The sequence below is a fragment of the Dendrobates tinctorius genome, unplaced genomic scaffold (genome assembly GCF_039654945.1).
Source record: "Dendrobates tinctorius isolate UK_male_01 unplaced genomic scaffold, ASM3965494v1 ptg000165l, whole genome shotgun sequence".
NCBI classification, from domain to species: domain Eukaryota; kingdom Metazoa; phylum Chordata; class Amphibia; order Anura; family Dendrobatidae; genus Dendrobates; species Dendrobates tinctorius.
The window spans coordinates 25,083,554-25,107,707 of NW_027361832.1; the positions used below are offsets into that span (position 1 = coordinate 25,083,554).

Genomic DNA, 24,154 nt, shown 5'->3' on the forward strand with positions numbered 1-24,154 from the left:
GCACACGTCACAGAGTGAACTATTTTGCCATCAATGTCCGATTTGTTTGTGACAAAAATGAAATAGTTACCAAGACATTGGCAGTAAAAGACACCAAAGCTCATCACACCAGTGAGTTTCTCCAGGTCTTGGTGGAAAAGGTTCTGCAAGACTAAGAACTTAAAAAAGAGCAAGTTCTTTCTGTCGTAACTGACAATGCTTCAAATATGATAAGTACTATTAAGTTAATGAATGAGAGTAAAGATGGTGACCAGCAGCTAGAAGAACATTCTGGGTCCACAGACACAGAAATGTTTGAAATAGAGGAACACAGTATTGTAACTGAGGAGCAAACTTGAAGTTGCTTCAGATGAACAGCAACATGATAGTTTAGATGATCTTGTTGAAACTGTGTCAATATGTTCTTTCATTCATCACATGCGCTGTGTTGTGCATACGCTACAGCTGGCTATAAGAGACAGTCTGCAAGAAGGACATGCTGCTGCACTGATTGGCAAGGTGAGAAAATTGGCTACTGTTGCCAGAACCCCTAAAGTTGACTCAATTTTGAAGAGACGTGCTGGAAAAGGGGCAATTATTGATCAAGCCACACGATGGGGCAGTACTTACTTAATGATTCAGCGCTTGGTTGAACTGAAAACCTTTCTTGTAGACATGGCTAACCCTCAACTGACGCTAAATGAAAGTCAGTGGAATCAGGTGACTGAGCTGGAAAAATTGCTAGAGCACCCATTTACAGTGACTAAAAAATTACAAGCAGAGGACTTAACTCCAGGTATTTTCTTAAAGGAGTGGAAGAACCTGATGTTTCGCCTGTCCCAAAGAGGAGGGTTAATTGCAAGTGGCATTGCTACATCAATGAAACGGAGAGAGGAGCTATTATTACAAAATAACATTCTTTTGGCAGCTGTTTATGTAGACCCAATGCATCGGATTCTTCTACATGATCAACAGCTAAATAAAGGAAAAGAAGCTCTGTTTGAAATAGCAGTAGGGATGAAAGGGTTTCAGAACAGTCAGGAGGAACAAGAAGAATTTGGTCGTCCTGCCACATCTTCACCCTCATCATCAACTGATGAAGAATTTAATTTCGAAAAATATTTGGATCACAAGGACCGTGCAAAGCGTTCCCGCATAGAAGAAGAGTCATCCCCATCAAGGAACACAGCCAGTACATTTCAGCAGAATTTTTCATGTGCACTAAAAGAAATTGAGAAATTTGACCGTTCATCAAAAATAACAGTGCAACAAGCGATTCCTCTGTATCCTGACATTGTCAGAGATGTTGCCCGAGTGGTTACTGCTTTGCCACCAACACAAGTTAGTGTAGAGAGGTTGTTCTCTGCTCTCAAAATAATTCAGATTTGAGGGCATCCATGAAGGAGGATCTGACAGAGGCAATACTTTTTCTGAGGACAAATTTATAGATTTCGTCTTATTAACTGCATAAAAGTGTTTATTGCATATTTACTTACAGTTTAGAAAAGTTTATAAAAGTTATTTGCTATATTCTAATTGTATTCTAATAAATGTAGTTTTTGCTCTAAGTGGTCTGATTACTTATATGATGGTGAGAAACTGAATAAGCACGATGTTTAATATTTTACAACAGTAAATTTGTTGTTATGAATTGGCCATTTATGAAGGAGTCGTAGTCGGAGCCGGAGTCGGAGTCGGAGCCTGATAAAATCCAGGAGTCAGAGTCGGAGTCGCAACTGTGGCTTACCGACTCCATAGCCCTGGTGGATCCTACAAAAAACCTGACCAGCACCTCCATATAGTGTGAATATGTGCAAGCTGCAATAACTGCACAACATACAAAAAAAGGGGGACACAGCAGCACTCTGTAAGGACTGTAAGGACCAAGATACAGTGGGACAGAAAGTATTCAGACCCCTTAAAATTTTTCACTCTTTGTTTCATTGCAGCCATTTGGCAAATTCAAAAAAGTTCATTTTTTCTCAGTAATGTGCACTCTGCACCCCATCTTGACTGAAAAAAAACAGAAATGTAGAAATTTTTGCAAATTTATTAAAAAAGAGAAACTGAAATATCACATTGTCATAAGCATTCAGACCTTTTGCTCAGTAGTGAGTAGAAGCACCTTTTGAGCTAGTACAGCCATGAGTCTTCTTGGGAATGATGCAACAAGTTTATCACACCTCGATTTGGGGATCCTCTGCCATTCTTCCTTGCAGTTCCGTCAGGTTGGATGGTGAATGTAGGTGGACAGCCATTTTCAGGTCTCTCCAGAGATGCTCAATTGGGTTTAGGTCAGGACTCTGGCTGGGCCAGTCAAGAATGGTCACAGAGTTGTTCTGAACCTTCGGCCAAGTCAGAGCACTCTGGAAGAGGTTTTCATCCAGCATATCTCTGTACTTGGCCGCATTCATGTTTCCTTCAATTGCATCAGTCATCCTGTCCCTGCAGCTGAAAAACACCCCTGTTATGATTGAGTCACCGCAGGAGGCAAAAACAGAAATGCAAGCTAAGTCCAGAAAACCAGAGAGGTTGGCAGCTAACGGATTGCAGACCCCTGAACCTATCAACACAACTAGCAGTAGCCGTGGGGGGTTCCTACGATGCCCTAGACCCCTCGATCACAGCCGGAGGACTAGATAGCCTAAAGACAGAAAGGGAAATCTAAACTGCCCCAGAGAAGACCCCAAAGCAAAAGGCAGCCCCCCCACATATAATGACGGTGAAGCAAGAAGAAAGAACACAACACAGACAGAAAGATAGACTGAGCAAAGATGGGGCCCAAGCTAACTAGATAGGAAAGGACAGGAAGGCTGCTGTCTGCAATCCGTGAAAAACCCTATGAAAATAAGAGCCAACAGACTGACAGTGAAAAAGGCCCTGAAGACGCTAGGCTTCAAAAAGACTATGTCAGTACTCAGAAATATTCTGAAGACAGAGCAACCGGCAAAAGGAGATTCAGCTCACCCCAGCAGGGAATGGCAGAATCCAGAAAAGCAAGGCAAAAAAACAAAACACAAATGCAAAAAGGCAAAGCAGAAAACTTAGCTTTAGAGAGGCAGGAATCAGACTGGTGTCCTAGAAGTCCACAGAGAAATCACCCGCAGGGCAGAAGGGCGTCGGCAGCTTTATATCCAGTCAGTGACTACACTCAGCCAGTCATCATCATTAGGCTCAGGTGCCTGATAATCAGGCTCACTACCTTCCCTCACCAGAATAGGGAGTTCACCAGACCTCAGTGACGAAGGGGAAAATGAACTCACAACACACCCCATAGCATGATGCTGCCACCACCATGTTTCACTGTTGGGATTGCATTGTGCAGGTGATGAGCAGTTGTTAGGGACGGCGGAACGCACTAAATATTAAATAACAGAAAGTGCGTTCGCTGGCTGGGGTCCACCGTGCAGAGGTGTTAAACTGCTGCTATATAATGGCAGACTCGCTATATGGTGGTATAGCACATGCGGGTTATACATCACCCGATGTGCTCTGGCAAGCTCTGTTAACCTCACAGAGATGCCTAAGTTATAAACATAAATGCAGAGCCTGTTGACCTCACAGGTCTCAGCGGTGGGCACACACGGTATACGGTCATAGGACTGCGCCCAAGACTCAGGGTCAATGTCCGTCTAGACCTACCATGCGTGCGGCTTCGCTACCGCGGACGCCAATAAGTGCTGCTGACTGCAATAAGTGCTGCTGATGGCTTCAGGTGTTTCCTGTTACTAGTTATTACTCAGCTACTTAACTGAGCTGTCTGGCCCAGATAGCTGCCAATCAAAAATTTCAGCTCTATGTGGCTTGTCCTCTGTGCTTATACACTGGATTCTGTCATTCTGATATTTTGTTGCTGGACCCTGGATTTTCCTATTGATTTCCTGTTTGTATTACCCCTTTTGCCTTGACACGCTCTGACCATGAAATTCTGACTCTGGACTTTGATCATACTATGCCTTTTACCTTACCCCTTAATACAAAGGCAGGGAATCTTGGCTATTTGGATATTTATACCATCCATCGTGGTCCGTACATATGGCCTGCTAACTCTGTCCACAAAGTACCTAAACCTTCATTGCACACGCTTCAGCATCAGTGGTGAACAATAATAATAATAATAATAATTTTATTTCTATAGCACCAACATATTCCGCAGCACTTTACATTTCAGAGGGGACTTGTACAGACAATAGACATTACAGCATAACAATAATCACATATATCATAACAGATACCAAGAGGAATGAGGGCCCTGCTGAATGCATGTGTGTGCTCGATGAGTAAGAAGAAATTAATGGGCTGGCGGCCAGCAAAATACAGCTGCCAGACCAAGCATGGCTGTCCCCAGGAATCTGCCCGAGGGCCAGATAGAAGGTCATTGAGAGCCGTAAATGGCTTGCGGGCCTGAGGTTCCCCACCCCTGCGTTAGTATATGAGGATCCCTCTTGGTAACTGATCCCAGACCTCTTGACTACCAAAGCCTCACGACTTGCTCATCGTGAATGGTATCTAGCCTCACACAAAATAAATAAATCATTATACTAACCAAATAAATAATCATATGACTAAATAAATCTATTCAGTAATAGATATAATGCAACCTTAGAGCAGGTCCCACTATGTGAAAACAATGGCAGCTCAATATGCTCCCCACTCAACCTGTGGGCATTCTTACACCTGTATTACTTATGGGTCAATATGTCCTGAGAACAGGATTTGTTCACAATGACTGAATCTATACAAATAGTGCAAACATGAAAATATCCTGTCATGAAAAGTAGAAATGTAATCTGCCATCTATTGTGTGAGCGCTCCCTCCTTTATTTGTGCAGCATTCACATACTGTTCTGTGAATAATCGTAATCTTCTGCTGTTATCAACAATATAGGATTTACCTACAGAACCTTCCTACCCAAAAGATGTCTGTTCCTGAGTGTCAACTAGAATGGCTATTGTTCTTTGATATGGGATTATTGGAGGGGAGGAGTTTCCAGGCTATGCATGTTGTGAATGCTGGTAACCCCTGATGAAGGAGGCTGAAACGCGAGGCAGGGTCCATCTCACAATGTAAGTATAACCATTATATTCACTGTAGTATATATAATCTGCCTCTCTTTCTGCCTCATTTGTTTATGTGACTTAATTAGGAGGGCTTATTTAGTACTGATGCGTACATCTTTAACCAGACTGAATGTATTTAGTAGGGGGGGTAACCAGGTTAATAGTCCCTGAATCTTTGATAACATTTATCTTACACTATGAAAGCAATCAATGAATGGAGTTCTTATCTCTTATGGTGAGTACATTCATGATGTAAGGCTAATTGAGCACTGCATGTGAGAACAAATCCAGAGGTATATGAAGGGAAAAGCTCCTGGTGTATACTTTAGGGTTAATGGGGTATCCCCATGTCCAAGATCCTATCCCAACAGGTAGTAGGTGAAATAATATAAGCAAATACCTCCAATTAGAAATGTAGTATAGTTTTGATAACTTAGGTCACGTACCCCATGTACAAGGCATTGCAGAAGCTTAGGTATCCATGGCTACGACCACTAGCAACTAACTAGCTAGCTAACTGTCACTATGAGTGGCTGTAACCATGGATACCTAAGCAACTGCAATGCCCTGCACTTGGGGTAAGCAACCTAGGTTATCAGAACTAGACTACATTTCTAATTGGAGGCATTTGCCAATATTATTATTACACCTACTACATATTGCTATAGGGTCTTGGAGATGGGCATACCCCTTTAAGTTCCCACAACAACTATTTGGTGAATTTCTGATGTTACAGATTTTCTGCACTATTTCTGCACCTATTAGCTAAATTAGATTACTTGCGGTTTTTCATTGTGTTTTTTATTACATTTTTGACACCACGGTTTTATCTTTTGATCGTATGTCATGTTTTAATAAAGCTGCTTTGATTTTGATATTTCATGGTATTTGGCTTTGACATCACTTTATTGATACAGTCATGTGTGCTTTACGTGTTTTTTAATGCGTTTTCACTGTAGAAATGCACTAAAAACGCATGTGGTTTTACCTGCAGATTTTTTTCTATCTAATGCGATTCTATGGGTAAAATCCACTCATAAAACTCAGCGTACCCGCAAGAAAAATTGACATGCTGCGCATTTGAAGCACGCACCGCAGGTCAGTTTTCGCAGTGTTTAAAAAACAATGGGCATGAGATCTCTAAAAATTCCATCCACTTTGTTAGATTTGCCACTTTTTTGCACAGCGGATATCTACATCATCAGAAATTCACCAAAAACTCATCTTGGGAATTTCATCCAATTCTTGCATAGGCCCCTTTTTACAAGAAGGAGCCTAAAAGTGTGATTGTGTTTGCAAACCATTTATTTCAATGTGTGTGGTTTATTTTAAACAGGTTATAGGTCACCATCCAAAACTTCTCACTTCCTCCTTGGTAGAGTAGTGCTGATAACAATGTTCACTCATCTATTCTATTATTTCTAAACACTGTTTTTCGGTGATTACTTTGTATATCCGTTCATACTGCACCCACACACACACAAATTATACACCATTTGAAAGGTAAACTTGCCCCCTTCAGCAAGAAAATAGCGAAACAAACCACACATCCACGATTTGATCATAAAATACAGTTTAAACATTAATTTTCACAAACCTGCAGTAAGGAAAAATGACCTGCACGTGGCACCACAGTACTCCAAAGCACACTACTACAAAGCTGCTTACAGACATCACAAACAAATCCAAACATTTGCCTTGGGGGCTTTTCAGCTTGCAGAACTGCTTGCCCAGCCTATTTTAGCCAAATCGGAGGATTGAACACTTCACTGCAGTTGAGGCACATATGCAAACACATTTGTAAACATGCACTGCCTATTGAATTGCACACTTGCTCCGTTCATACTCCACCCACACAAACAAATGATGCACCATTTGAAAGGTCAAATTACCTGCAGGTGGCAGCACACTACCCCAAAGTACACTACCACAAAGCTACTTACAGACACCACAAACAAATCCAAACATTTGCCTTGAGTTCTTTACAGCTTTCCCAGCCTATTTCAGGCACATTAGAGGATGGCACATTTCAGTGCAGGTGAGTCACATATGCAAACACATTTGTATACATTCACTTCTTTTTCGGTGATTACTTTACCCTACACACACAAATGGTGGGTTACATATGCAAACATATTTGTAAACATGCACTGCTTTTTCACTGATTACTTCACCTCACACACACAAATGATACACCATTTGAAAGGTAAACTTGCCCCCTTCAGCAAGAAAACAGCCAAACAAACCACACATTCATGATTTTATCACTAAATATAGTTTAAACATTCATTTTCATAAACCTGCAGAAAGCCACAATGACCTACAGGTGGCACCTCAACCGGAAGACATTTTTTGGCCTCTACTTATCAAACCAATTTATTGTATTACCAATCTACATATACTGTATAAATACCTATCTGTGTTCATCATCTCATGAAATACATTTACATTTGAACAGCTTGCTTTTTCTGAAATTGCCTGCGCCCCCGACGACCAATGTGCGAAAATTTCGCACAGGCCAAGCTAGTCACTAATAATTACCATTTGGAATTTGAACTTCAAACTTTCCTAAATACAGAATTGATGTATCTGGAGTTTGCTGTGTTTCTATATAGCCTACATTTAGGGATCCTCTGCGCATGAGCATCTTTTGCCTAACTTACACAGAGTGCAGTCGATTACACTCAAATTTTTACATTATATTTTATTGTACATCATGAATTTTGGAATTGTATAATTATCGTATGAAATAAAGTTGATTATTTAATCTCCAAAACAAGGCTCAATTTTTTTGTAAAACTACAAGAACCATCATTCCCTAGACACACTCCTATCAAAGTTGTTATCCTCTTAATACTCTATATTGCAATCATCATGTTATATATCACTATGTACTTACAATTGCTCATTTTGCCTTTCTGCCCGTATATTTCTTCTCTTTTCCATTAGGCCTATGGCATCACGCCATTGAAAACTGACTAGCTGAATCTTTCTAAGTTTTTCGTAGAAAAAGGAAGTCAATTTTCCCTGTATGAGTCATCACTGCAAAGTCCCTGTCAGGGGGAGGAGAGAGCAGCTGGTTCAGTAGGTGAAGAGGGAAATGATTCACGTAGGGAAAATTGACCTCCTGTTTCTACATAGAGCTTAGAAGGATTTGGCTAGTCAGTTTTTAATCACATGATGTCATAAACCTAATGGAAAAAGAGAAGAATTAGCTGAGTAGAAAGGCAAAATGAGCAATTGTAAGTGCACAGTGCTGCATAATATTATGACTGCAATATATTAAGAAGATTAAAAATGTTGATGGGAGGAGGGCTTCTTTAACACCCATAAACAGAGTCAAAAACACATTAGACAGGATGTAGGAGGGATTTATTTAGGGTGCACAGCAGGTTCACATCCGGTTCACTACTGCTTCCAAGAAGAATTTTACACATAATTTCTTTCATCTGATTATGAGAGAGAAATAGATTGATTTGCGGAGTAGTGTCGTTGAGCAAGGCTCATTGAACTGAGCTGTTTCCAGTTTCAGTCTGATAGACTGAAGTTAAGTCTACAGCCTGTCATACACACGGACGCACTTCACGTCTCCCATGGTGCATGTCTGGAAGAAAAAAATAAGATAAGTTACGAGATGTAATGCAATGCATTCTGAAGATTCTCTATACTGCATATGTATATGTATGTCATAAAAGTAATACTGGTGAGATCTAAGCATTCTGTACATTGCTTTCATAAGAAAACTGCCCACACATAAACAGTTCATCTGTAATAAAACCCATGAGTCCGCTTCCCTTCTATTATTCCCACTAAGAAACGAACCTTATGGGCTCATCACAAGTTTTCATGGATGTATCCTAGCCTCAATCCAGCCATATAGGCCAAGGAAAATTTATCATGAGAGACAGTTTTAACATCATTTTTTTTATTGGAACATTTTTATTGAAGTAATAAACTGACAAATTTATGGGGAAAAAAAATCAGACAATATGCAAACTTTAATATAGTTATCAGATTTGGGCAGCACGGTGGCTCAGTGGTCAGTACTGTTGCTTTGCAGCACTGGGGCCCTGGATTCAAACCTCACCAAGAACAACATCTACTAAGAGTTTGTATGGGTTTCCTCCTAGTTCTCCGGTTTCCGCCCACACTCCAAAGACATACTGAAAAGGGAATTTTGATTGTGAGCCCCGAGTCAGGGGGGGCCCAGACACCTATCTCATCCAATGATTTCTCTTCCCTGTTCTATTGTCTCACCCTATCACAATGATTGGCGCGATTTAGAAACAAGGCTGGTCCATGGGAGGGGGGATCTAGTACTAGTCTCTTTGTTATTGACTTCTCTGGCAGCCAATGGGCGAGCGCCTTTGTATCAGACATTGCTTCTGCTCAGGGCCGGCGTCAGCACCCGGCGTACCCGGGCAAGTGCCGGGGCCCTGCCGAGTCGGGGGGGGCCCAGACACCTATCTCATCCAATGATTTCTCTTCCCTGTTCTATTGTCCTGCCTGATCACAATGATTGGCGCGATTTAAAAACAAGGCAGGGCCATGGGAGGGGGGATCTAGTACTAGTCTCTTTGTTATTGATTTCTCTGGCAGCCAATGGGCGAGCACCTTTGTATCAGGCATTGCTTCTGCTGGTCAGAGAGGTGTCCGGGGGTGGAACCTTTTTTCAAGAGTGACAGATGGACTGACCAATGAGCGCTGAGTGCGAAGTAGGACGCAATGTTAGGAGGTGCGCGGTATGTCGGCCACTCGGAGCCTCAGGTAGAACAGGAGGACCATCGAGAGACACCAGGGACAGACAGAGCGAGGCCTGGGAGCCCTGGGAGGCGGAAGCGGTGTGCTGCTCAGGTGAGAGGAGGCGGGGGAGACGTGTGCATCATCAGCTGCCATGTCTGACTGCACCTCACCCCCAGTGGCCCCGAGTCTGTGCAGGGATCGCGAGTGGTAATCAATATGTGCAGGGATTGCGGGCAGAGCACGGGGCCCTGTGTGTGTATTTAGTGTAACACGTGTGTGCGGAGCACGGGAGGTGTGGAGGCTCCACTTATGGCTGTGCCCTGTGTGGCCATAGTCCCCACCATTCAGCCAGCCTGAGACCTCCACAGGAGACAGCTGACCTTCTCCTACCAGGCACAGGTGGGGAATAGGAAGCATGGAGCTTTTATGTGCCCCCCAGTGCCCGTAGCGCCTGTCCGCTGAGACCTCCGCCCACCGCATCTGTGCAAGTGGTCAGGGCCGGCGTCGGCACCATGGAGTTGGGGGGCTGAGCATCGCGCTCTCTGGCTGGAGTAGGGGGACTCAGCTCTGTGTATTAAGCCCCCGTTATACACTGCGATATCGCTAGCAATATCGCTGTAATGTCACCGATTTTGTGACGTAGCAGCGATATTGCTAGCGATATCGCTGCATATGATACCTACCTCCGACCGGCTCCCCCGCTGGTTATCGCTGATCGCGTGAGAAGCTGCTGGATCATTTCTCGTCGGCCACTTCCTGCTGGGCTTCCTGTGGCGCCGACGAGCGACGCGTGGAGCCGGGCGGGAGGACGCAGGATCGCCTCGTCTGACAGGTAAGTAGCGACCCCCGTCCCCAGCGATGTCGCTAATGAGATCTGCCTGTGTGGCAGCTCACTAGCGACCACCTAGCGATGCACCAGCGATCCTGACCGCGTCATATCGCTAGTTGGGATCGATGGTGCATCGCTAGGTGTAACGGTACCCTTAGCTAGTGCTTATCATCTGTGAACTAACATGGATGAGCGCTGTCTATACAGTGTCAGGGATGGGGTACTACTGTGTGTGTGAGATTGTGATCAGCATGATCTGGAGTCACAGTGCTGAACACAGAAGAATTTACCCATCAGAGCGATGGAAGTCACTTTCCAAATTTGCAGAATATGGATTAAAGACTGAAGGTTATAGCTAAATCATCAGCCATTATGATCTCACTTGTTGCATCTTTACTGACAGCTAGATTTAAGACAAGTATTTGGTACCTGATTTGTAAACAACAATTAAAAGGCACATAAGGGAATGTCTCAATAAGTGTTTTTTTTTTTCTTTTATTGTTCTTATTAAAAGGAGTCTATCAGCAGGATTTTACCACCTAATCAGAGGGACACATAATGTAGTGGCAGAGACCCTGATTTCATCGACGTGTCACTTATTGGGCTGCTTGCAGAAGTTTTGATAAAATAATTTTTTTCAGCAGGAGATTCTTTAGAGGACTAGTAAACCTGCTGCCAGGTAGTCCTCCACATTCATGAGCTCTGCATAACCCTGTTGTTCTGTGTACACTGCATAGGCAAAAAGCTGTAAATCAGTTGCGGGATTATACAGAATTCAGTATTCTGAAAGCTGGTAGATCTACAGTAGAGAAAACAGGATTTTTTTCAAACCTGCAAAAAGCAGACCAGTAAGTGACACATTGCTGGAATCAGAGTCTCTGCCCCTTCATCGTGCTGCTTTCAGATGGGCTAGCAAGTACCTAGTGACATATTCCATTTAAAGTCCATAAGTTGTGGTATGTGTTAAGCGGAGGGGCCCAATGAGACTCTTTCACCCGGGGCCCTCTAAAACCTGAAGCCGGCCCTGCCGATGGGGACAGTGATGATGTCTGTAAAGTGCTGCGGAATATGATGAAAAACAAATATATTTGGCCTTTTAATTGTAACTGGGAAAAGTAAGTACAGTAATTGTTTTACACCATTCTCTTCCCGGAGTAAAATTGTTCCCAGTGTTCAAACCTCTTGAAAACTTACAAATTCTAAATCTGTCAAAACCATTTCTAAGCTCAAACTACACCCACAATGGGATGTCTAGGTGCAAAAGGCTTCATAAATATGAAGATTAAATTAAGCTCAATTTACAGCGTAGAAGTAGTGTAACTGATATGATATATTCTTCTTACGTCTTTTTCTTGTGTGGATTTTGAATAATTCCCTTAAAGCACCACTCCAGTGTTTTTTTTTAAATTTTACAGCTGAAGTGGTGCCAATAATCTAAATTCCCTGTATCAAGTATCTTTTAGCAGCCGCCATCTTCATCTGTTCTCGGACCCACTCTGGCTGTCTTCTGAAAGTTGTGACCTGCCGGATCTCTCCAGTGTTTGCTGGATGAGTCAGAAGTTATTACTCAATGTAAGTCTATGAGAGCCGGAACAAGGCCAGACTGCGGTTCTTATAGACTTGCATTGAGAGCTCGTGATCATTACCTCTGACATATTGTCAGTCCAAAGTTGTTGTCACAAGATGGCGGGGCCGGACCGAAGCGGCTCCGGTAAGGGCTGAAAACAGCGGCTGGTAAGTATAATGCTAGGGACAGGGGAATTTAGATTAATGTCACCGCTCCTGACCTGAAATAAAAAAAAATAAAAAAAGCTACAGTGCTGCTTCAAGGTCAGTAGACTGTTATCCATCGCTGGTACATATGCTACATGTGTATGAGAAGAGCAGCTGAGAGTTTTTACAAAGGGACAGTTGCTGAAATGGTGGTGGTATTTTAGGGCCCGTCACACATAGCGATCTCGCTAGTGAGATCGCTGCTGAGTCAGAAGTTTTGTGACACAACAGCGATCTCACCAGCGAGATCGCTGTGTGTGACACCTATCAGCGACCGGGCCCCCTGCCGGTATCGCTGATTGTTGTTGGAAAGCCCTGGACATTTTTTTGATCGCTGGTCTCCCGCTGGCCAGCACGCATCGCTGCATGTGACAGGCGGGAGACCAGCGATCAACTGGTAACTAAGGTAAACGCAGTGTTTCTAAGCACCGCCCGGTGCTTAGAAACCCTCTGTGTACCTTAGTTACCAGTGCGCTGATGCAGGGAGCTGGTAACCAAGGTACACATCGGGTTTCTAAGTGACGTGTGCTGCTTAGAAACCCGATGTGTACCTTAGTTACCTGCTCCCTGCATCAGCGCACTGGTAACTAACGTACACGGCGTCGCTGGTGCTGATCGCTGGTGAAGCTGCCTGTTTGACAGCTCACCAGCGATCATGTAGCGACTCACCGGCGATCCTGACACCTTGATATCGTTGTCAGGATCGCTGGTGAGTCGCTATGTGTGAGGAGGCCCTTACACCACACATCTTACATATAGGCTTTATATGGTAGGAGGTAAGACATAAATAGTGGAAAGAGGTTTGAGGTTTGCATGTGAATACTTCCGTATGATCACATTTGCTTCACATATATTTATTTCAGTTGATAAAATAGCAGCTAGAAATATAAGTAACATGGAATTAGACAAGCTCCCAAAGAGGGGAATTAGACAAGCCCCCAAAGAGGGGAATTAGACAAGCCCCCAAAGAAGTGAATTAGACAAGCCCCCAGAGAGGGGAATTAGACAAGCCCCCAGAGAGGGGAATTAGACAAGCCCCCAAAGAGGGGAATTAGACAAGCCCCCAAAGAGGGGAATTAGACAAGCCCCCAGAGAGGGGAATTATACAAGCCCCCAGAGAGGGGAATTAGACAAGCCCCAAAGAGAGGAATTAGACAAGCCCCCAAAGAGGGGAATTAGACAAGCCCCCAAAGAGGGGAATTAGACAAGCCCCCAAAGAAGTGAATTAGACAAGCCCCCAGAGAGGGGAATTAGACAAGCCCCCAGAGAGGGGAATTAGACAAGCCCCCAAAGAGGGGAATTAGACAAGCCCCCAAAGAGGGGAATTAGACAAGCCCCCAGAGAGGGGAATTAGACAAGCCCCCAAAGAGGGGAATTAGACAAGCCCCAAAGAGAGGAATTAGACAAGCCCCCAAAGAGGGGAATTAGACAAGCCCCCAAAGAGGGGAATTAGACAAGCCCCCAAAGAGGTGAATTAGACAAGCCCCCAGAGAGGTGAATTAGACAAGCCCCCAAAGAGGGGAATTAGACAAGCCCCCAAAGAGGTGAATTAGACAAGCCCCCAGAGAGGGGAATTAGACAAGCCCCCAAAGAGAGGAATTAGACAAGCCCCCAAAGAGGGGAATTAGACAAGCCCCCAGAGAGGGGAATTAGACAAGCCCCCAGAGAGGGGAATTATACAAGCCCCCAAAGAGGGGAATTAGACAAGCCCCCAAAGAGGGGAATTAGACAAGCCCCCAGAGAGGGGAATTAGACAAGCCCCAAAGAGAGGAATTAGACAAGCCCCCAAAGAGGGGAATTAGACAAGCCCCCAAAGAGGGGAATTAGACAAGCCCCCAGAGAGGGGAATTAGACAAGCCCCCAGAGAGTTTGAACTTGGAACGTTGCACATGCCTTAGTGAATAAGCACCTTCTTTTTGGATAGTGCATTGCTGCTTTTTTAGGGGGAGGATGTAAATCACCCTCTCAATATGTCAACTTTTTTGATTATATTGGTTCTATTTTCTAAATTGGTGCAATTTTAAATGTAAGTTATGGTAATTTTTTATGTTCTCATTTTGGCTATTAGACAACTGGAAAAGCCCTATAAAGGATTTTCCATTTTTGGCAAAAGGTTGACACGTATATAATGCTTAGCTGCTGAAGCCCCTGCTGTTCCAGAGCCCCTTATACAGTGCTCCCCTCCGATCTCTGTTTACAGGTCCACAAGAAGGATGTCCTAGGTACAAACATACATGCTGCAGCGTGGCACCGTCAAACTCAGCATAACCCCCTAAGGCCAGTGACTGGCTGCAGCAGTCACATGTTATTGATGGGACAACACTTCTTATCAGTCTGGACCCAATTTTCTATAAAAATAGACATCCCTTTAAGCTAATTATATAATGCAAACCACTATGGAAATCAGGGTGCCGGACAATATTATAAACTTACCACCACCAGCTGTCCATTTTTCAGTTCCCTTTTGATAGTAGTCTCTTTGCCGTCCCATTTCTGCACCTGCATTAGTACTCCATCATCACAAGTAATAATGGTCTGGAAAGAAAACAATATGCAAAGTGATGGCTCATTCTGAAATCCAGGGAGGTAGAGAAAATAGACCAGTATGTGATTTGTCTACAGGAGAATAGCCAACAAATGCAAAATCAAGTGTTAATAATAACCCTTTGATATACACAAGTAACCATAAATGGGCTGAATATACAAATATGATTGATGAACTCTGAAGGGTTATGTAAATGTGGAGGATACTGCATAAAATGTTACTTAATTTCACTTTTTGCCATCACTATGCTTAATTTTTCTTTTTAAAAGATCCTCAGATTTCAGCATTCTGAAAGAGAGAGAGAGAGAGAGAAAGCGGGGGCGGATCCGTTTTTTCTAAAATTGGTGGATTTTGACTGACGTCAAAAAACGGAAATGTGAAACAGGCCTTACCTGGCACTCACTCAGCTTATGTGCCCACCAGTTATCTGAGTAAGAAGTGGACGTACCATGTACTGAAGAGCGGAATAACAAGTGGGATGAAATTGTGAAAAAAAAAAATGAAATTCTGCCTTTTTTGGGTTTAGTTTTTACAGTGTTCAATGCTCAGTAAAAATGACCTGGAAACATGATCATCCAGGTTAATCCGATTATGGCGATACCAAACATGCATCAATTTTCTTTTCTATTTATCTTAAGTGCAGAAATAAAATTCAAACATTGTAAATATTTTTTTTGCTTTGTATCGCCATTTTACAGAACCCATAGCATTTATGTTTTTCTATTGATGGGGCTGAATGTGAGCTTTTTCTTTGCGCAGCGAGCTGATGTTTATTTCTATACCAATTTCGTGTACATACCATGCTTTGATTGCTTATTATTACATTTTAGGGATGTGCGGTGACTAAAAAAGGGTAATTATGGCATTTTAATTCTTTTCTCTGTTTAGACTGTTTACCTAAGGGGTCCATTAATTTTATATTTTGATAGATCAGACTTTTACAAATTCAGCAAAGCCAAATATGTTTTTTCCCCTTTTATTTTTAACAGTAGAAAAGTAGGATGATTTAAAGTTTTAGATTTTTTTTTAGCTTTTTTTTAAAAAATATCTACCGGATTTGTTACACTATTAATCTCCTTAAGGAAGTTGAACCTGAAATTATTTGATTGTTTATTCTATATACTGCATAATGTTGCAATATATAGTGAAAATCTCAGTCTCTTCTATGGTTCAGTCTGTGGCTGAACTTCACAGTAGTACTGACATGACAGTGGCAGAGGCCTTCATCAGGTCACCGACCGCCATTGTAACCCATCCGTCACCTGCGATTTAGGACACTTAAGGTATGACGTGCGTTCCATTTAAATGACGTGCGTTCCATTTAAATGATGCTGTCAGAAATTAAAAGCAGCAATTAAATGGTTAACAGCTATGTAATAGAGCCAGCATCAGCCATACATGGAGCTCATGAGCCTCCTCCATACATGCAGACCCTTTACCTGGAAATTAATTCACACCATAAAATGGGAAGGAGTTAAAAGTGTTGTCTCAACCTCAGTAATAGTTAATACTGTTAAGTGCTTGGCCAACTTTGCAATTTTAATCTTACTAAAAATCCACTTCATTCTCAAAAAAAAAAAAATCAAATCCTAATGAAATCTACTTGTGCATAAATTCAGTAAGTATTCACAGAATATTCAAAATGTGATCCCCATGAACTACGGTGCATGCCCAAAATTGCTGTTGAGAAGACTGGAGTTCCATGAACTAAAAGGTCAGTGCCCCATCTTCCGCTATGTTTCACCAAATGCCAAGCTTCATCAGGGGCTTGAGTCAATGGCAATGGCCTTATACCCTTGATGAAGTCAGGTGTTTGGTTAAACATAGTTTTGAGGCAATTTTTGACCTTTTCATTTATTAAGCCAAGGTTCTAATTCTTAATAGCAATTCCAGGCATGAGCTGCAGACAATGCAAAGCAATTGTGACAAGTTATAGAGAGTGAATGGGAGTACTTACTGAATTTAAACACAACTAATGGACTAGTAGATTTCAATGGGATATTAAATTGTGTTTTTCTGTAAATGTATAAATGTTGAACTCCTTTAATATGTATACTAGTGTGGGGCATACAAAATACACTACATTCCTGTAGCTATAACACCTAATTCTGTATAGTTTATTTATTTTACCTCTCCAGAGCACCCACCCCCAAACAACCATGAAGCTCCTGAAGATGCACTACTGAAGATAAAGCTTGAGAAGAACCCTCTAGTCTATTCTCACAGTGTAGTTTTTGTAAAGATACCTTTTAGCCCCGCAAACCTACAGAAAAGAGAAACAAAAAGTGAAGCGCTATAATACTACACTTATTTTCATTCAATCTAATTTCTGAGTAAAACAGCTTTCATAAACTTCATCATGAAAGCAACACGTACGATGTGGAATTTTATTGGCTTCAGTTTTTCTTAAAATCTCATCCATTGTTGGAGCGAGCATCTGAAGTTTATCCTTACCCTTGTGTTCCTGCTGTCTGCTGTGGTCTCGTCAAACTCTTCTCCAAGCCTGAACCTCACCTCGGTAGTTTTCAGACTGCTCTCTGTTTTAAGGCAGATCTCATCGCCATTTTTAGAAATGACAACATTTGGCTTTGCCATGGCACCGGCTTTTCTTGTGGCAAAGCCAACTCCTGTAAAGCAAAGGATGTGATGTTGTAGATGAGACATCGTCTGAACACACGGACAGCTCCGACTATTATATTTCCTTTTCTACTCTCTTAGCCATTGCACTGGTTTCCGCCTAATTTAATTTCTTACCAACTTGTAAACCAGATAACAAAAGAATAAAGTGCAAGAACTAATAAATGAGCTCAGCATGCAACATATGTGTACGATGAGAACTCTATGGCCACCAACAATGCTGAGATGAAGAAATAGGCCACGTTCACACGTTCAGTATTTTACATCAGTATTTGTAAGCCAAAACCAGGATTGGGTGGTAACACTCTTAACTACTATATTCTATGGAGCTGTTCACGTCTCTACATTTTTGCGGACTGAGTGTTCCACAAAAAACAATCACACAGACATGTTCGAATTTGATCAATCTCACCAATGCCATTCTATGGATCTGTGAAAAACTAAACAGAACTGTCTGTTTTTTTCAGAATTGTTTGAAGCTGAAGAAAACCAACATTAGTTTTATTTCATCCAAGAAAAACTGAAGAAACTTTGATTATATAAAAAAAAACACTGATGGATCTCAGACCATATTTGTGAGTCTGAGAAAAATCACTGACGTCTGAATGAGCCCTTAGAAGCCACTTTAGGCTGAGAGCAAATTTTCAAGTTTTTCTGCAAATTTTGTTGCAAAATGTCTGTGACTGACCCATCCATGTAAATGGAAATTGCAGAAATCCATGTGTTTACTGCGTAAAAAATGCATGTTCAAAATGTGAATAGAGAATAAGTCACTGCCAGACACCGTTGGCATCGACTTATCTCTCCTGACAGTTAAAGGATTGGCCATGCTGAAATCCAACAGCCCGATCCCATACACATTAGACATTTGCAATATTAATGTGATGTGTAGTACCACACAATAACTCAGATTTTTTTGCCCCCCCATGATCACTGCTTTCTCACGTAGTGGGTGAGATTGCTAAACATATTTAACATTTTCTATGCTGCCCATAGCAATCAACCACAGATCAGCTTTCATTTAGTATTCTGCTGTTTAGAACTGAGAGCTGCGCTGTGATTGGTTCCAATGGACAATGAGACACTTCCATAAATCGCCTCCACTTTATTCACTTCTGAGAACTTCCAGGATTATTTCTAAATATATAGTAGAATAATGCAGGAAGCTGTTGAATTAATTTGTAATGAGTAGATTTAATAACCAATTCAAATTTTTAAAAAAACGCGTGCTGTCTCCTTAAGGTTTATCACACTCCTGGGCACACATCTCAGGAAGACATGCACTTTGGAAATCATAGAGTTAATACTGAGAATCCTACCGGCAGCAAAAACTATGCAAGTGGAATCCTCATTATTATGTGCTTTTAACGCTTTCCTTTCCAGAGTCCACAGCTTAAAGAGAAAGTGATGCACCTGTGCACACAGCACCCGACAGGTGATCATATACAGTTACCTGCAGCGAGCGATGTCGGAGCATCCTTACTTACCTAGACACTGCATGTATTCATCGAAGCCCAGGCTATCGCACAGCTTCCAAGTGCCTACAAACTGGTCCACCATGATGAGTGATTGATTGCCGGAGAGGGTGCAGTGCTCAGCACAGAGGTGTGGAGGGTGCTGAGGGCAGCACTGGGTGCTGCGTGCCCTTATAAAGTGGCTGCACTCTGAGCTGAGGACCAGTGCACTGGGAGGACTGGCGGTGACGTCAGTGGATCAGTTCAATATTCCCTCCCCAGACACTGTCATTGTAAAGACCAGCTCAGCTGTTTCACATTGCTCTGGCTGACAGCCAGAGATGAGATGGCGAAATGTGGGTAAAGGGGATGCTTCCCGTGCTCCGACACATGGCTGCAATAGTGATTAGCTCAGCCTGGGCAGAGATGGTTGTTTATGTGATCACATTTACCTGGATGGAACCTGAGGAAAGTTCCAGCGATCACTGACAGCACCAAGAAAGCGACATCTGCAGCTCTACAAGTTTCAGCTTTTATACAATTCCCTAAAAGTTGCATTTCTGCAAATACCAATTTTCGGAAGTACGTTATTAGTTGTTTTTTTTCTAGTATAGACTTCTGAGTGGCGGTGTGGGAAACAAAGACGGCACAACGTTTTGAGTATGAAGGGACAGTAACAATTGGAGAAAGATGTACTTAATAATGCAGGTTCTTTAATCCTCACATGGTTAAACTAGTAGGCTAAGGAAAGAAAATTTGCTTTTTAGGGCAGACTGTGACATACATTATGGTTGTACCTACAAGTGTTTCTCAGAAAATTAGAATATCATCAAAAAGTTAACTTATTTCAGTTGTTCAGTACAAAAAGTGAAACTCATATATAGAGTCATTACACACAGAGTGATCTATTTCAAGTGTTTATTTCTTTTAATGTTGATGATTATGGCTTACAGCCAATGAAAACCCAAAAGTCATTATCTCAGTAAATTAGAATACTTTATAACAATAGCTTGAAAAAATGATTTTAAATCTGAAATGTTGGCCTACGGAAATGTATGCCCAGTAAATGCTCTCAATACTTGGTCGGGGCTCCTTTTGCATCAATTACTGCATCAATGCGGCGTGGCAGGGAGGCGATCAGCCTGTGGCACTGCTGAGGTGTTATGGAAGCCCAGGCTGCTTTGATAGCAGCCTTCAGCTTGTCTGCATTGTTGGGTCTGGTGTCTCTCATCTTCCTTTTGACAATACCCCATAGATTTTGGGGTTAAGGTCAGGCGAGTTTGATGGCCAATCAAGCACAGTGATACTGTTGTTTTTACACCAGGTATTGGTACTTTTGGCAGTGTGGACAGGGGCTAAGTCCTGCTGGAGAATGAAATTTTCATCTCCAAAAAGCTTGTAGGGCAGAGGGAAGCAGGAAGTGCTCTAAAATTTCTTGGTAGATGGCTGCGCTGACTTTGGTCTTGATAAAACACAGTGGACCTACACCAGCAGATGACATGGCTCCCCAAATCATCACTGATTGTGGAAACTTCACACTAGACCTCAAGCAGCTTGGTTTGTGTCCTCTCCACTCTTCCTTCAGGATCGGGGACATTGATTTCCAAATGAAATGCAAAATTTACTTTCATGTGAAAACAACACCTTGGACCACTGAGTAACAGTCCAGTTCTTTTTCTCCTTGGCCCAGGTATGACGCTTCTGGCGTTGTCTATTGGTCTTGAGTGGCTTGGAATGCGACACTTGTAGCCCATGTCCTGGATACGTCTGTGTGTAGTGGCTCTTAAAGCAATGACTCCAGCAGCAGTCCACTCCTTGTGAATCTCACCTAAATTTTTGAATGGCCTTTTCTTAACAATCCTTTCAAGGCTGTGGTTATCCCGGTTGCTTGTGCACCTTATTACGACCACACTTTTTTCTTCCACTGAACTTTCCATTAATATGCTTGGATACAGCACTCTGTGAACAGCCAGCTTCTTTAGCAATGACCTTTTGTGGCTTACCCTCCTTGTGGAGAGTGTCAATGTCATCTGTCAAGTCAGCAGTTTTCCCCATGATTGTGAAGCCTATTGACACAGACTAAGGGACCTTTTTAAACGCTTAGGAAGCCTTTACAGGTGTTTTTTGTTAATTACTCTAATTTACTGAGATAATGACTTTTGGGTTTTCATTGGCTTAAGCCATAATCATCAACATTAACAGAAATAAAAACTTGAAATAGATCACTCGGTTTGTAATGACTTTATATAATACTAGCTGAAGAGCCCGGCGCTGCCCGGGCATAGTAACTAACTGTGGTTAGTTATAGCAAATTAGAATTATCCCCCATCCCATAGTCCCGTGCCCATATACCCATCATACATATCCACGATCCCATAGGCCCATGCCCATATACCCATCATACATATCCTCCATCCCATAGTCAAGTGCCCATATACCCATCACACATCCTCCATCCCATAGTCCCATGCACATAGACAGGTTATTACACTTTGGGTTATTTAGTTTGGAGAATCGAAGGCTTAGGGGTGATCTTATTACAATGTATAAATATATGCGGGGACAATACCAAGACCTATCTAATGATCTTTTTACTCTTAGACCCGAGACGGGGACAAGGGGGAATCCTCTACGTCTGGAGGAAAGAAAGTTTAAGCATACTAACAGACGCGGATTCTTTACTGTACGAGCAGTGACACTATGGAACTCTCTGCCATATGATGTTGTAATGAGTGATTCCCTACTAAAATTTAAGAAGGGACTGGATGCCCTTCTTGAAAAGTATAATATTACAGGGTATATACACTAGTTTCCTTAGTGTTGCGTTGATCCAGGGAGCTAGTCTGATTGCCGTATGTGGAGTCGGGAAGGAATTTTTTTCCCCAATGTGAAGCTTACTGTTTGCCACATGGGGTTTTTTTTGCCTTCCTCTGGATCAACATGTTAGGGCAAGTTAGGATAGGATATGGGTTGAACTAGATGGACTTAAAGTCTCCCTTCAACCTTAATTACTATGTTACTATATACCCATCATACATATTCGCCATCCCATAGTCGAGTGCCCATATACCAATCACACATCCTTCATCTCATAGTCCCATGCCCATATACCCATCATACATATCCTCCATCCCATAGTCCCGCACCCATATACCCATCATACATATCCGCCAACCCATAGTCCCGTGCCCATATACCCGTCATACATATCCTCCATCCCATAGTCCAGTGCCCATATATCCATCGCACATCCTCCATCCCATAGTCAACCATTATGACATCATAGTGAGCGGCGGGGCTTGCAACCTATGATGACATCAGCGTCGCCATGGCAACCATTATGACATCATAATGAGGGGCGGGGCTTGATACACACACACTTTTTCCCCATTATGTAGATAGGGGCAAAATTGTTTGGTGAATTGGAACGCGCGGGGTTAAAATTTCGCCTCACAACATAGCCTAGGACACTCTCGGGGTCCAGACGTGTGACTGTGCCAAATTTTGTGGCTGTAGCTGCGACGGTGTGGATGCCTATCCCGGACATACACACAAACATACATACACACACTTGAGCTTTATATATTAGATATGAGTTTCAATTTTTGTATTGAAGAACTGAAATAAATTAACTTTTTGATGATATTCTAATTTTGTGAGAAGCACTTGTATAACCATTCCCTTTATTCTTCCAATCCCTTGATTGAACTTGATGGACATGTGTCTTTTTTCATCAATACTATGTTAATATTACTAATGCTTATGTTGGGGACCTGACTTTTGGGCATCTACCATTGTTTAAGGGCGAGAATAGGCATCCCAACATAACTTTTGAAAATTGAGCAGTAGTGGACATGTGCATACATTCACTGTCTATACCAGTGTTGGTTGCACATGCTCACTATCTCTCAAAACAGTGAATTTTAAGCCCCCGTTCTCTGGATGGCTCAACAGTAGGTTCTCACAGGTATCCCCATACATCTATCATCTAATCTGTGGATAGGTGATAAATGTCTAAGGAACAAACCCTTTAAGGCAGAAAAAGGCTACTGTACCTTTGTTCAAAGGTTCAGTGGGGTCCAATCTAGATCTAATGGTCAATACATGTGACACAGCTTTGGAAAGTGCCCATTTATACAGATTCTTTAGTTTTGTCTGGGTCCCGATAAATGCTCAGTAAAAAGGGATCCTGATTCCTTACTCAGTCCAGTACTTGAAAGTGCACCATTCATATCTGAATGATTTGGCACAAATGTGATTATCACATACAGTAGATTATCTGAATCATGTACTTAAACCTGGCTGCTTTCCTCCAAATAAACAGCGCCACACTTTCTATTGGTTATGTGTGGTATTGCAACTTAGCTTTTTGCTTTTTTTTGCTATGTCTGAGTAATGTGTCAAGATAGATAGATAGATATTGATATATTGGGGAACTTTAATATGATTTTTGATCACATTGGGTAAAATGATAGTTTACGCTGGTCCTGACATTTCAACTATTCATTGCAAAGAAATGAATTAATGAAATGTTATTTACATCATGCACCATCACATATTTCTTGCCTTTTATGCATTTTTCCAACAGGAGTGATGTTGGAATTGGAATGGTTTTCTAAGAATCCTGTGTCCGCTTAAATGGCAGTCATCACTGTCAATATAAGATAAATCGTTTTTTCCTTTGTTAGAGCGGATCTGTCACCAAATTGTACAATTTAAGACACATAAATTATTACTTAGTAATATTACTAAAAATATCCAAAATAGCGGAATATTCCTAATAATAAAAACTCTTGATCAGTAGCGTAGCTCCCGGGGCGCAGAGGGAGCGGTTACCCAGCTCACACAGTGGGGACCACTCGGAGTAACCACCACTTATAAGAAGGTTACTGTGGGGCCATCATACTGTGTGGGTAGCTCTTGGATTATCCCACTGTATTTGAGTGAACTGCTGTGGAGCCAAAATACTGTGTGGAGGAAAATGTGGATCACATGATGTAGGATCATCATATTGTTTGGAAAGCTGTGGGAGCCATCATACTGTGTGGGAGGCACTGAGGGATCCATAATGATGTATGGGACATCTACATCATACTGTGGAGGGCCAACCATTTGGGATCATAGTGTGTGGGG

At 42.2% G+C, this 24,154-nt stretch overlaps 1 protein-coding gene across 1 annotated transcript; it reads right to left on the reverse strand.

Annotated features, from left to right (window-relative positions):
- Nucleotides 1-8,395: 8,395 nt before the first annotated feature.
- On the reverse strand, nucleotides 8,396-19,223 carry LOC141053204 (fatty acid-binding protein, adipocyte-like). The gene is made up of 4 exons (XM_073550596.1): nucleotides 19,055-19,223; nucleotides 17,385-17,557; nucleotides 14,819-14,920; nucleotides 8,396-8,644 (listed from the first exon to the last, which is right to left on the reverse strand). Exons 1-4 carry the CDS (start codon nucleotides 19,125-19,127, stop codon nucleotides 8,594-8,596), a joined length of 399 nt encoding a protein of 132 aa, XP_073406697.1. The 5' UTR covers nucleotides 19,128-19,223; the 3' UTR covers nucleotides 8,396-8,593.
- Between the last annotated feature and the right edge of the window lie 4,931 nt (nucleotides 19,224-24,154).

Bases quoted from the DNA above. Each gene is read 5' to 3' on its own strand.
- LOC141053204 (XM_073550596.1), bottom strand. From the start codon at position 19,127: ATGGTGGACCAGTTTGTAGGCACTTGGAAGCTGTGCGATAGCCTGGGC. The intron at 17,558-19,054 runs GTAAGTAAGGAT...TTTGCTTTACAG, and splicing joins TGAATACATGCAGTGTCTAG to GAGTTGGCTTTGCCACAAGA. The intron at 14,921-17,384 runs GTAAGGATAAAC...TTTTCTTTCCAG, and splicing joins CAGACAGCAGGAACACAAGG to ACCATTATTACTTGTGATGA.